Source organism: Bos taurus, chromosome 18 (assembly GCF_002263795.3).
Source record: "Bos taurus isolate L1 Dominette 01449 registration number 42190680 breed Hereford chromosome 18, ARS-UCD2.0, whole genome shotgun sequence".
In the NCBI taxonomy this organism is placed as follows: Eukaryota; Metazoa; Chordata; class Mammalia; order Artiodactyla; family Bovidae; genus Bos; species Bos taurus.
The window spans coordinates 16,059,483-16,072,489 of record NC_037345.1 but is presented as its reverse complement, the minus strand read 5'-3'; the positions used below and the strand labels follow the sequence as shown (position 1 = coordinate 16,072,489).

General features: G+C 36.9%; 1 protein-coding gene across 1 annotated transcript in view; it reads right to left on the bottom strand.

The window, feature by feature from the left end:
- The window catches only part of PHKB (phosphorylase kinase regulatory subunit beta), a 227,041-nt gene that overhangs the window by 20,058 nt on the left and 193,976 nt on the right, over nt 1–13,007 (bottom strand). Inside the window, 1 exon segment of the mRNA XM_024978934.2 lies at nt 11,494–11,696. Within this exon segment, the coding sequence (XP_024834702.1) occupies nt 11,494–11,696 (203 nt within the window).

Here is a 13,007-nt window from a genome sequence, read left to right as displayed (position 1 = left end):
TAAATTCCATAAATATGCATCAATATACTGTATTGGTGTTTTTCTTTCTGACTTACTTTGCTCTGTATAATAGGCTCCAGTTTCCATCCACCTTAGAACTGATTCAAATGTATTCTTTTTAACAGCTGAGTAATACCCCAACCGGTCCATTCTGAAGGAGATCAGCCCTGGGTGTTCTTTGGAAGGAATGATGCTAAAGCTGAAACTCCAGTACTTTGGCCACCTCATGCGAAGAGTTGACTCATTGGAAAAGACTCTGATGCTGGGAGGGATTGGGGGCAGGAGGAGAAGGGGACGACAGAGGATGAGATAGCTGGATGGTATCACTGACTCGATGGACGTGAGTCTCAGTGAACTCCGGGAGTTGGTGATGGACAGGGAGGCCTGGCGTGCTGCAACTGATGGGGTCGCAAAGAGTTGGACATGACTGAGCGACTGATCTGATTTGAATACTCCATTGTGTATATGTACCACAGCTTTCTTATCCATTCATCTGCAGATGGACATCTAGGTTGCTTCCATGTCCTGGCTATTGCAAACAGTGTTGCGATGAACATTGGGGTACATGTGTATCTTTCAATTCTGGTTTCCTCGGTGTGTATGCCCAGCAGTGGGACTGATGGGACATATGGCAGTTCTATTTCCAGTTTTTTAAGGAATCTCCACACTGTTCTCCATAGTAGCTGTACTAGTTTGCGTTGCCACAACAGTGTAAGAGGGTTCCTTTTTCTCTGCACCCTCTCCAGCATTTATTGTTTGTAGACTTTTTGATAGCAGCCATTTTGACTGGCGTGAGATGGTACCTCATTGTGGTTTTGATTTGCATTTCTCTGATAGTGATGTTGAGCATCTTTTCATGTGTTTGTTAGCCATCTGTATGTCTTTTTAGGAGAAATGTCTGTTTAGTTCTTTGGCCCACTTTTTGATTGGGTCGCTTATTTTTCTGGAATTGAGCTGCAGGAGTTGCTTGTATATTTTTGAGATTATTTGTCAGTTGCTTCATTTGCTGTTATTTTTTCCCATTCTGAAGGCTGTCTTTTCACCTTGCTTATAGTTTCCTTTGTTGTGCAAAAGCTTGTAAGTTTAATTAGGTCTGATTTGTTTATTTTTGCTTTTATTTCCATTACTCTGGGAAGTGGGTCATAGAGGATCCTGCTATGATTTACGTCAGAGAGTGTTTTGCCTATGTTTTCTTCTAGGAGTTTTAAAGTTTCTGGTCTTATGTTTAGATCTTTAATCGATTTTGAGTTTATTTTTGTGTATGGTGTTAGAAAGTGTTCTAGTTTCATTCTTTTACAAGTGGCTGACCAGTTTTCCCAGCACCACTTGTTAAAGAGACTGTCTTTTCTCCATTGTATGTTCTTGCCTCCTTTGTCAAAGATAAGGTGTTCATAGGTGCATGGATTTATATCTCTAGGCTTTCTATTTTTGTTCCATTGATCTATGCTTCTGTCTTTGTGCCAGTACTATACTGTCTTGATGACTGTTGCTTTGTAGTATAGCCTGAAGTCAGGCAGGTTGATTCCTCCAGTCCCATTCTTCTTTCTCAAGATTGCTTTCGCTATTCGAGGTTTTTTGTATTTCCATACAAATTGTGAAAATATTTGTTCTAGTTCTCTGAAAAATATTGTTGGTAGTTTGATAGGAATTGCATTGAATCTATAGATTGCTTTGGGTGGTATACTCATTTTCACTATGTTGATTCTTCCGATCCACGAACATGGTATATTTCTCCATCTATTTGTGTCATTTTTTCTTTCATCAGTGTTTTATAGTTTTCTATATATAGGTCCTTTGTTTCTTTAGGTTGATTTATTCCTAAGTATTCTATTCTTTTCGTTGCAATGGTGAATGGAATTATTTCCTTAATTTCTGTTTTCTCATTGTTAGTGTATAGGAATGCAAGGGATTTCTGTGTGTTAATTTTATATCCTGCAACTTTACTATATTCATTGATTAGCTCTAGTAATTTTCTGGTGGAGTCTTTAGGGTTTTCTATATAGAGGACATGTCATCTGTAAACAGTGAGAGTTTTACTTCTTCGTTTCCAATCTGGATTCCTTTTCTTTTTCTGCTCTGATTGCTGTGGCTAAAACTTCCAAAACTATGTTGAATAGTAGTGGTGAGAGTGTATCCTTGTCTTGTTCTTGACTTTAGGGGTAATGCTTTCAATTTTTTTACCACTGAGGATAATGTTTGCTGTGGGTTTATCATATATGGCTTTTATTATGTTGAGGTATGTTCCTTCTATGCCTGCTTTCTGGAGGGTTTTTATCATAAATGGATGTTCAATTTTTTCAAAGGCTTTCTCTGCATCTATTGAGATACTCATATGGTTTTTATCTTTCAATTTGTTAATGTGGTGTATCACATTGATTGATTTGCAAATATTGAAGAATCCTTGCATCCCTGGGATAAAGCCCACTTGGTTATGATATATGATCTTTTTAATATGTTGTTGGATTCTGTTTGCTAGAATTTTGTTAAGGATTTTTGCATCTATGTTCATCAATGACATTGGCCTGTAGTTTTCTTTTTCTGTGGCATCTTTGCCTGGTTTTGGTATTAGGATGATGGTGGCCTCATAGACTGAGTTTGGAAATTTACCTTTCTCTGTAATTTTCTGGAAGAGTTTGAGTAGGATAGGTGTTAGCTCTTCTCTGAATTTTTGGTAGAATTCAGCTGTGAAGCCATCTGTTCCTGGGCTTTTGTTTGTTGGAAGATTTCTGATTGACAAATATTCTTATTTTTTATGCCCATTCAGCCTAGTGAATGTTGACATTTGGAGAAGGCAATGGCAACCCACTCCAGTACTCTTGCCTGGAAAATCCCATGGATGGAGGAGCCTGGTAGGCTGCAGTCCATGGGGTTGCAAAGAGTCGGACATGACTAAGCAACTTCACTTTCACTTTTCACATTCATGGATTGGAGAAGGAAATGGCAACCCACTCCAGTGTTCTTGCCTGGAGAATTCCAGGGACGGTGGAGCCTGGTGGGCTTCTGTCTATGGGGTGGCACAGAGTCGGACATGACTGAAGTGACTTAAGTAGCAGTAGCCGCATGGTGTTAAAGCTGACTGAAGCTATCAATGTCTTTAATCATCAGTTCAGTAGCTCAGTTGTATCCTGCTTTTTGTGACCCCATGGACTGCAGCACTTCCCTGTCCATCACCAATTCCCAGAGCTTTAATCATACTCAACATTTAAATGACAGAAACAACAGTAAAAAGTCAATATAAATGAGTCTGAAATGCTTTAATTTATAAGGAAGTGAAAAAAAAAAGGTTTTGTATAAATCCCTTCTCTTCTTTCTTTTAAAATCATGCTACAAACAGGTGACTTAAAAGAGTAACAAATCCAACAATTTATAAAAAATTTGACACTCAAGGACTCTATAAATGAATAATTTTTCATCAATTTTAAGCAAGTTAAAACCTTTCAGGAATTAATTCAAGGTAAATTTTTAAAAGACACATAAACAGTATGTGCTTGCTGTGAGAAGTATATTAACATGCCCAGAAGCCATTCACTTAAGGAGCTGAGGTCTGAGTGAAATTTATTAAGAATAAAGAGCAATAAAAATATACTAAAAAGATACAAAAATATCTTTTATTTCTTTTTAGAGAGGCACTATCACAAGCTCCACAGACAGGATAACTGCAATTCTCTGAGGTTGTTAAGATATCCCTTGAGTAGAGACAGGGTTCCAAAACCTTTCCATTAATATGGTGGAGCAATGTGGGTAGGCACAGGAGGATTTGTGAGTGTCTACCATGTGTTTCATGAAGTCCTACCAGGTGATGGAGGGGCAAGACCATCTCAGATGGCAGTCAAGAATCCAAAAGGAATTCTGCATCATGGTTTCTATATGAAATGCTTGGGGATCATTCCATTGGGCCTTGAATGAGAATCAACTATGGTGGAAAGGGATACTTCTAGGGTGGATGTTTCTTGTGGGAGCAGGTCTTTGAAAACCTAGAACTGGAAGATGAGTATGTGTGTGTTTGTTGGTGGGGGTGGGTGGGGCATGGGATCCTCCTTGGGATTTGTGGCATGCAAAAAGAAATCCCCGATACTTGTTCTCCAAATGCCACAAGAGGATCTCAAATTACCAAATGTCAGACCAATACTGTCTAAGTTCTATCTTTTACAAAAGACCTTCACATTTCTTGCCTAGAACCCCCATAATCTAATGAGGAAGCCAAAGCAGGGACAGCCTCCCTAGTTTATAGACATGACAGCTGGAAGAGGAATAGGGAAGCATGAACTCTGGAGTCATTCACCCTAGGTTCAAATTCTGGCTTTTGGTCTTGCAACCAAGGGCAAGTTACTTTGTTAAATTTTTATAGCATCTTAATATATCTCTTGCACTGCACAAGGGGATAACTTAGAATCAGTTTCAAATCATCCCCATTTTCTTGGTCTCATGAATAAAGGAGGCAAAATCTTATTTTTTATGGTTGTTAACTTGGAACTGTTTGGCCTCCTTAGTGTGCCTTGTACTGTACAATGCTGAACAGTACTGATCCTAGGCTGACTAATGACAAAAACCATCATGAATACTTGAATATAAAACAGGTCATGGGTTGAAACCAAGTAGAAGGGACTATATGGTCTAGGTTTTAGAAAAAAAAACCAGCAACACAGTAAGGCCTGTTTCCAAGACAAGAGCAATAGTATATGCAAGTGAAAACATGCACAATACTTAAGAACAAAGAACAGGAACTTTGAAATCAGGCAGTATGGGTATAAGTCCCAGTTCTTTCACTTACTGATTTGTAAATAAATTATACCTACAAAAAACCATATAAAAATGTACATGGGATAGAAACCTTATAACTGAAAAACAAGGGAAACTTCCAATTTTAACAAATATTTTCAAAGTCATGTGAAAATTCTACTGGAAAGAAATCATCCATGTAAGTACTATTATGGGTAAGCTGTCAGAAAATTCACAACATGAAATAAATTTTGTGCATATATTTTCTTTATAAAAAAAAAAAAAATTAGACTTATCCCGAACTGACAATGTCCTAGTTTTTAGAGCTGACCCTGTGAGTCCACCACATGGGGGAAACACACACAGTATTTTGGGCAGAAACCCAAAATACTTAATACCCACAATGGAATACTCTTAATACCCACAATGGAAATATAATGCCACAACTGATCCCAGGACGAGTTTCAGGACAGTGAATAAAGCTGTCTGCCAAATTTCTTCATGAAGCTTTTTTCTATCATGAGATACTAAGTCACATGCTTTGTTCTGACATTTTTATTTTGGGAGAAAGTTTAAGGAAAAAAGAATATTTCTCACAGAAGACATTGAACATATAGAACATTAGATACAAAAATAGGAAGAAAACTATTTTTAGAATAAACTGCAGAAAGTGAAGAGGAATTAAAGAGCCTTGATGAAAGTGAAAGAGGAGAGTGAAAAGGTTGGCTTAAAGCTCAACATTCAGAAAACGAAGATCATAGTATCTGGTCCCACCACTACATGGGAAATAGATGGGGAAACAGTGGAAACAGTGTCAGACTTTATTTTTTGGGCTCCAAAATCATTGCAGATGGTGACTGCAGCCATGAAATTAAAAGATGCTTACTCCTTGGAAGAAAAGTTATGACCAACCTAGATAGCATATTGAAAAGCAGAGACATTACTTTGCCAACAAAGGTCCAACTAGTCAAGACTATGGTTTTTCCTGTGGTCATGTATGGATGTGAGAGTTGGACTCTGATGAAAGCTGAGTGCCAAAGAATTGATGCTTTTGAACTGTGGTGTTGGAGAAGACTCTTGAAAGTCCCTTCGACTGCAAGGAGATCCAACCAGTCCATTCTAAAGGAGATCAGTCCTAGGTGTTCTTTGGAAGGATTGATGCTAAAGCTGAAACTCCAGTACTTTGGCCACCTCATGCAAAGAGTTGACTCATTGGAAAAGACTGATGCTGGGAGGGATTGGGGGCAGGAGGAGAAGGGGACGACAGAGGATGAGATGGTTGGATGGCATCACCGACTTGATGGACTTGAGTTTGAGTGAACTCCGGGAGACGGTGATGGACAGGGAGGTCTGGTGTGCTGCGATTCATGGGGTCGCAAAGAGTCGGACACAACTGAGAGACTGACTGACTAAACGGAAACACACTTCATTTCCATGCAGAGAATGAAGGTCAGATTTGAATTCAAGAAAGAAAATTATGTTGGATTTTTGAGAGAACATAAATCAGCCTAAAATGCTGAATACACAGTAAAGGGAACACTACTAGAGGCTGAAAAATATAGCATTGTAAGATACTGGGGAACAGTTACTTTCACTCTAAAACTTTGCTTAAGTCACAGCAAAGATGACTACTGCTTTAAGAGTCTCCTGAATAGAACATTTATTACAGAGAATGTGTTTTGGAAGAGTTATAACCTATACTCCTAAATCAGCCTCAGAGAAATGCCTTAACTTGTGATAACAGAGTACTTTTAATGATTGTATGGATATGAAGAATCACATTTCAACTAGAGACAACTCACAAGAAGACCCATTTCTGCATCCCCACATGTAGTCAAAAGTTGAAGTGGAAAATTTTAGAGCTAATAGAGACTGAACAATCAGGATATAATTCACAGTTCTTATAACTGATTTGGAATACATCCTATTAATAATATTTGAAAGGAACTATTTTAAGGGGTAAAAAGGCAGGTCAAATTCTATGCAGAATGAGTTCAATTCTCAATTGAAAGAAAAAGGAGATAAAGAATAGGAAGCTCATCTGAAATATACTCTAATTGAAATTAGGCAAATAGTCTGAAAACTAATAACCTCAACTAAAATAATTTAAATAAAACTGAACACAACTTACAAAGTAGAAATCTCTCACAGAGAGTAACTGACAGTGATTTTATGTATATTTTTCCATATAGACATACATACATACACACATATATATATATACAATAATTTGATAAAATATGGAAAAAATTAGCAACTTTTTTCACTTAATTTATCTTGGATACTTATAAATGCCATCACTTCATGGCAAACAGAAGGGGAAAAAGTAGAGGCAGTAACAGATTTTTTTTTTGGGTTCCAAGATCACTGTGGATGATGACTACAGCCATGAAATTAGAAGATGCTTGCTTCTTGGAAGGAAAGCTATGACAAACCTAGACAGTGTGTTAAAAATCAAAGACATCACTTTGCCAACAAAGGTCCATATAGTCCAAGCTACGGTTTATCCAGTAGTCATGTATGGATGTGAGAGCTGGTCCATAAAGAAGGCTGAGAACTGAAGAATTGATGCTTTTGAATTGTGGGTGCTGGAGAAGACTCTTGAGAGTCCCTTGGACTGCAAGGAGATCAAACAAGTCAATACTAAAAGAAATCAACCATGAATATTCACTGGAAGGACTGATGCTGAAGCTTCAATACTATGGCTACCAGATGTGAAGAGCCAACTCATTTGAAAAGACCCTGCTGTTGGGAAATACTGAAGGCAAAAGAAGGGGGTGTCAGAGGATAAGATGGTTACTTGGCATCACTGACTCAATGAGCATGAACTTGAGCAAACTCTGGAAGACAGAGGACAGGGAAGCCTGGCATGCTGCAGTCCAGGCATGGGGTCACAAAGAGTCAGACACGACTTAGTGATTGAACAATAACAAAAATTTATAAATGCCAGTGTATTAACCTTATCTTGTTACTTGTAATGGTGGCAAAACATTTTATTATATGGCTAACAACTTATTTGAACTATTTCTTACTTATGGATATCTCAGTGTTATTCTCAGTGTTTGACTATTTCAAACAAGGCTGAAATGAAGACTGCTCTTAAGTATGTCTAAATTTCAAAAATTAGAATTATTGATCAAAGAGGCTTGCAGATAATTCCCAAAAAGCAACTAGTTTTTAATGAAATTTTTTGAAGGAAAAAAATGGGTGATCATTTTACATAAAGTGCTTCAAACTCACATCCAAAATTAAAACTAAGAAATGAAAGGGTATCAACCTAGCAATAAAGGAGAAAGAAAAAAAGTAAGAACAAAAAAGCATGGTAACTAGAAAACAAAAATGGCAGGAATAAGTCGAAATAGAAATGAAATGGCAAAAATATGACATATATATTTCTATTACAAGATAATCTCAGATTAGATTAAAAGTAAATAGAGCATAGATGTTAAATATAAAAGACATACCTAATCAAAATGAAAAAAGAACACTGAAGGTAAACAAATGGAAAACTATACCAAGTTAATAACAATAAAAAAGAAAAAGTAATATTAAAAAGTAATGGTAGGAACATTAAACAAAAGGAATTCATTTGTTATATTTTATACATTGTAATGGGATCATGGTTATGCTTTTTAAAAGTCTCTATGTCTTAGAGATACATACTGAAGTATTTACAGATTAAATAATATGATGGAATCAAAGGAGACTATGGATGAGATGAATAGTAGGGAGGTATGAGTGAAATAAAATCGGCTATATGATGATATTGTTGAAGCTCAGTAATAATATGGGCTTTATTACACTATTTTCTATGCTTTTGTAGATGTTTGAAATTAAAAATAACTTTTAAAAAATAATTCAATTAGAAAATAAATGACACAAGCAAAATTGTATCATTAAAACTACAAGGTAACATGAACAAAAACAAAGCATTAAAATATAGAAAGCAAAACTGATAAAAATGCAAGGGGAAATTGACAAATTCATAATCAGGAGAACATCTTATAATTTATTAGCAATTGAAGGTCAAGTAGGACAGAAATAGTAAAGATATTGATTTAATCACAAAATTAGCACCCTGTATTCCCACTTATTCACCCTCACACACAATCACATGTATTTGTGCCTGACAGAGACTCACTATTGTTCTTTTCAAAGAGCCTGTGAACATAGGAGTGCATGTATCTTTTTGAATTATACCTTTGTCTGGGTATATGCCCAGGGGTGGGATTGCTAGACCATATGGTATTAATAATTCTATTTTCAATTTTCACAGGAACCTCTAAACTACTATCCATAGTGGCTATACCAACTTACATTCCCACCGACAGTGTAGGAAGGTTCCTTTTCCCCACCCCCTCTCCACCATTTGTCATTTGTAAGACTTTTTAATGATGGCCATTCTGACCAATGTGAGGTGGTACCTCATTGTTGCTTTGATTTCTCTAATGATTTGTGATGTTGAGCATCTTTTCATGTGCCTACTGGTCATCTGTATGTCTTCTTTGGAGAAATGTCTATTATGGTCTTTTTATTTTTCGATTAGGTTTTTTTATTGTATGAACTGTTTGTACATTTGGGAGATTAAGCCCTAGTTTGTCACATCATTTGCAAATATTTTCTCCCATTATATAGGCTTTTTTTTTTCTTTAATGGCTTCTTTTGTTGTACAAAGGAAGTTTGATTAGGTCCCATTTATTTTTATTTCTATTGTCTTGGGAGATTGACTTTAGAAAACATTGGTACAATTTATGTCAGAGAATGTTTTTCCCTATGTTCTCTTCTAGGAGTTTTGTGGTGCCATGTCTTATGTTTAGCTTTTTAAGCCATTTTGAATTTACCTTTGTGCATGGTGTGAGGGTGTGTTCTAACTTCACTGATTTACACACAGGTGTCCAACTTTCCCAGCACCACTTGCTGAAGCGACTGTCTTTTCCCTATTTTATATTCTTGCCTCCTTTTTGAAGATGAATTGACTGTGGGTGTATGGGTTTATTTCTGGGTTCTCTATTCCATTGATCGGCTTGCCTGTTTTTGTATTAATATGATATTGTTTTGATTGTTGTAGCTTTGTATATTGTCTGAAGTCTGAAGGAGGTATGTGTTTTTTATTCCTAAGGATCGCTCTAGAAATTCTGCATTTTTTATAGTTCCATATAAATTTTTGTATCATTTGTTCTAGTTCTATGAAAAATGCCATGGATAATTAGATAAGGAATAGCATTAAATCTGTAGATTGCTTTGGGCAGTATTGCCATTTTAACAATATTAGTTCTTCTAACCCAAGAGCATGGGATATCCTTCCATTTCTTTGAGTCCTCTTTTATCACCTTTATTAATGTTTTGTAGTTCTCAGTGTATAAAACTTTCATCTCCTTGGTCAGGTTTATTCCTAGGTATTTTATTTATTTATTTTTTGGGGAGGTGCAATTTTAAAAGGTTGCTTTCTTTTTTTTTTTTTAACATTTGCTGATATTTCATTGTTAGTATAAATGGATGCAATTGATTCCTAAATGTTAATCTTGTATCCTGCTACTTGGCTGAATTCATTTATTAGACCTAGTAATTTTTGTGGAGTCCTTGTGTACATGTTAGTTACTCAGTCGTGTCTGACTCTTTGTGACCCCAAGGATTGTAGCTCACAGGCTCCTCTGTCCATGAAATTCTCCAGGCAAGAATATCGGAGTGGGTAGCCATTCCCTTCTCCAGGAGATTTTGTTGACCCAGGGATTGAACCTGGGTTTTCCACATTGTAAGTGGATTCTTTACCATCTGAGACACAAGGGAAGCCCTTTGAGTCCTTAGGGTTTTCTATATATAGTAACATGTCTGCATAGAGTGACAATTTTACCTCTTTTCTTCCAATTTGGATACCTTTTATTTTTCTTGTCTGATTGCTGTGGCTAGGATACATATTCAAATATTTGAGGAACAATCTCCAAATTGGCCATATACTAGGTTACTCTATATGCTCACACACTTGATTTTTTACAATTAGAACATATTTATGTGATATTTGTACAAAAATATGTTTTAAGAAATGAAAAGAAGCACTTATATGCAGTTGTGGCAGGTGTTTTAAACATACTACCTTGTTTGATCTCACATAAAACAATGAAAGTTGGAGGGAGGTTCAGCCCTCTGACCCCAGACTACTGAGATGATGAGCACAGGTCAGGACTTGCACTCAGTTCTGCCAGATCCCAGAGCCTGGTCACATACCTTACTGTGCTGCCTCACACAATGCTTGATGAAGAACATTCAAGATTACCAGAGCCTTACTTTCAACTTCTCCAAAGAGAACACTTATGATTTTAAGGACTAAAATTCAGATTTTGGTGGGAAACAGATGCAGAAGAATATTCTTAAAAGGACCAAATTTTTATCTGAGTGTGTCTTTTTGACATTTAGCTTTACTAAAAAATCATTTTACTCTTAAGGCTTATTCACTTTATAGGAATTTTTACAAGTATTGTGCATAGTGGGGAGTTTTATTTTTTGTTTTTAACATGATACAACTGTTTAAACTTCCTTGTGTTTGATTTTATCAGAGAACAGAGTTACTTCACTACTTCTCATGTGGGAGTCAAATAAACAACGGACCTTTTTCAGGCCACTAGTATTTATTTCTTCATATCACCAGATGTTTTCTCTATGACTTAGGGGAAGAAACACTTTCCTAAATACCCACCAGATCTGAGGCCGCACTTCACTCAGAGACACTGAGGACAACCTGAACAATTCTCTTTATGCAAATGGAAAGTATTTACTCACCCAATTCGTATTTTCAGCATGCCACTGAATAATTCTGGATTATTGGAGATGATCCAGCCAATATGGATGACCAGTTCTTGCTGAATTACTGCCTCCCTCTCATCATGGGTATTACACTTGTAATAGATGATGTTCTTAATCACTCCCGGAGACAAAGGATTAGAGATAACTTCTTCTTCATGCCCAAAGGCACCCAGAGTTACCTATAGGTGGCAGAATTTTATTGTAAAAATTTCCTAGCTACTAATAGATAAAAAAAAAAAAATTCAAGGCTCAGGATGACTGGCAGGCTGAAATTACTCTATGCAAGCTAGGGAATTAGGTAGAATAACTGCTCCTGCTATTTATTAAAATGGCCTTCAAAGCATGACTCCCATTGGAGTTCATGATGGTTCAGTCTCGTCTAAAATACAAGGGCAGGTTAGGGTCCCAGCTACGGGAATGAAGGTGAGTGGATAAAAGCAGGGAAGAAATATAAATAACTATTATGATAAAATTATTCTGAATGACTTTAGGACCAGAAACTCCTCAGAGAAAACAGTTTTACTTTAGTGCAAAGTCTATACAATTTAGTATTTGAGAGTATGTTCTTCACTTCTTTTACAGTTTCTCATGTGGAAGTTTTTGCTCTTTAACAATACTAACTTTTTCAAAGGTAGGTACAAGGACATAGTTGTAGTGAAGACCCACTTTTCCTGGCACATAGTCAGGTACCCAGTGAGTGCTGAAATACTTTTGGATGTATCTCTGGCCTGTGGAGGGGAATAAATAAGGCTGCCCACAAGCCAGCGAAATGGGAAAGCACAGAGGAAACGGCAAAGAAAATTCAAAGCTAAAAGTGCTGCTGAGGCTGGGCAAGAGGAATAAATACTCTGCTCCCTCTCTCCTCTTGTCTTAGTACTCTGCCACCCAGAAGAGTCTGCATGCAGAAGAGTCTGCATCCCCTCCTTCCTCATTTCCTCTCTCTTCCTTGTACAGGGCACAATTATAAGAGGCAGGAAGAAGAAGAGGATATCAAAGAGTCCTTGTGTTTTCTGACATGAAAGGAGAAAGCAGAATAGAGGTCTTCTGCCCAAATTTTGTGATGGACTAAATTGCTAGTTTGCAACACAAGTGGTACCAACCAGTTAGTCCAAGTGCGATTACTTTTATTAAAATGTCAGCTTGTAAAGAAAAAAACAAACAGAAGCTAAGTACATCATTGCCTCTGGAAGCAATGATGACTAAACCACTATTTCATTCCAGAGAGCTTGAGGTCATCTGAAAGTGCAGAAGTAGAAGTGTAGAAGCAGTATTACTTCAGTTCTCAGGGTGGCATTTCATAAATGAGCAAATGCAAACTTGGAATGCTCCATTTTCATTTCCTCTTTTAAAAGGGTAAGATGCAGTCAGTGAATAAACTCCGTACACTTGAAACAGGGCTCCAAACAACTCTGTAACTGACTATTTCCCTGGGAGATGTGCAGGTCTGGTGGACAATAGTCCAGTTACAGCCTCAGGATAGGTTCCAAGGC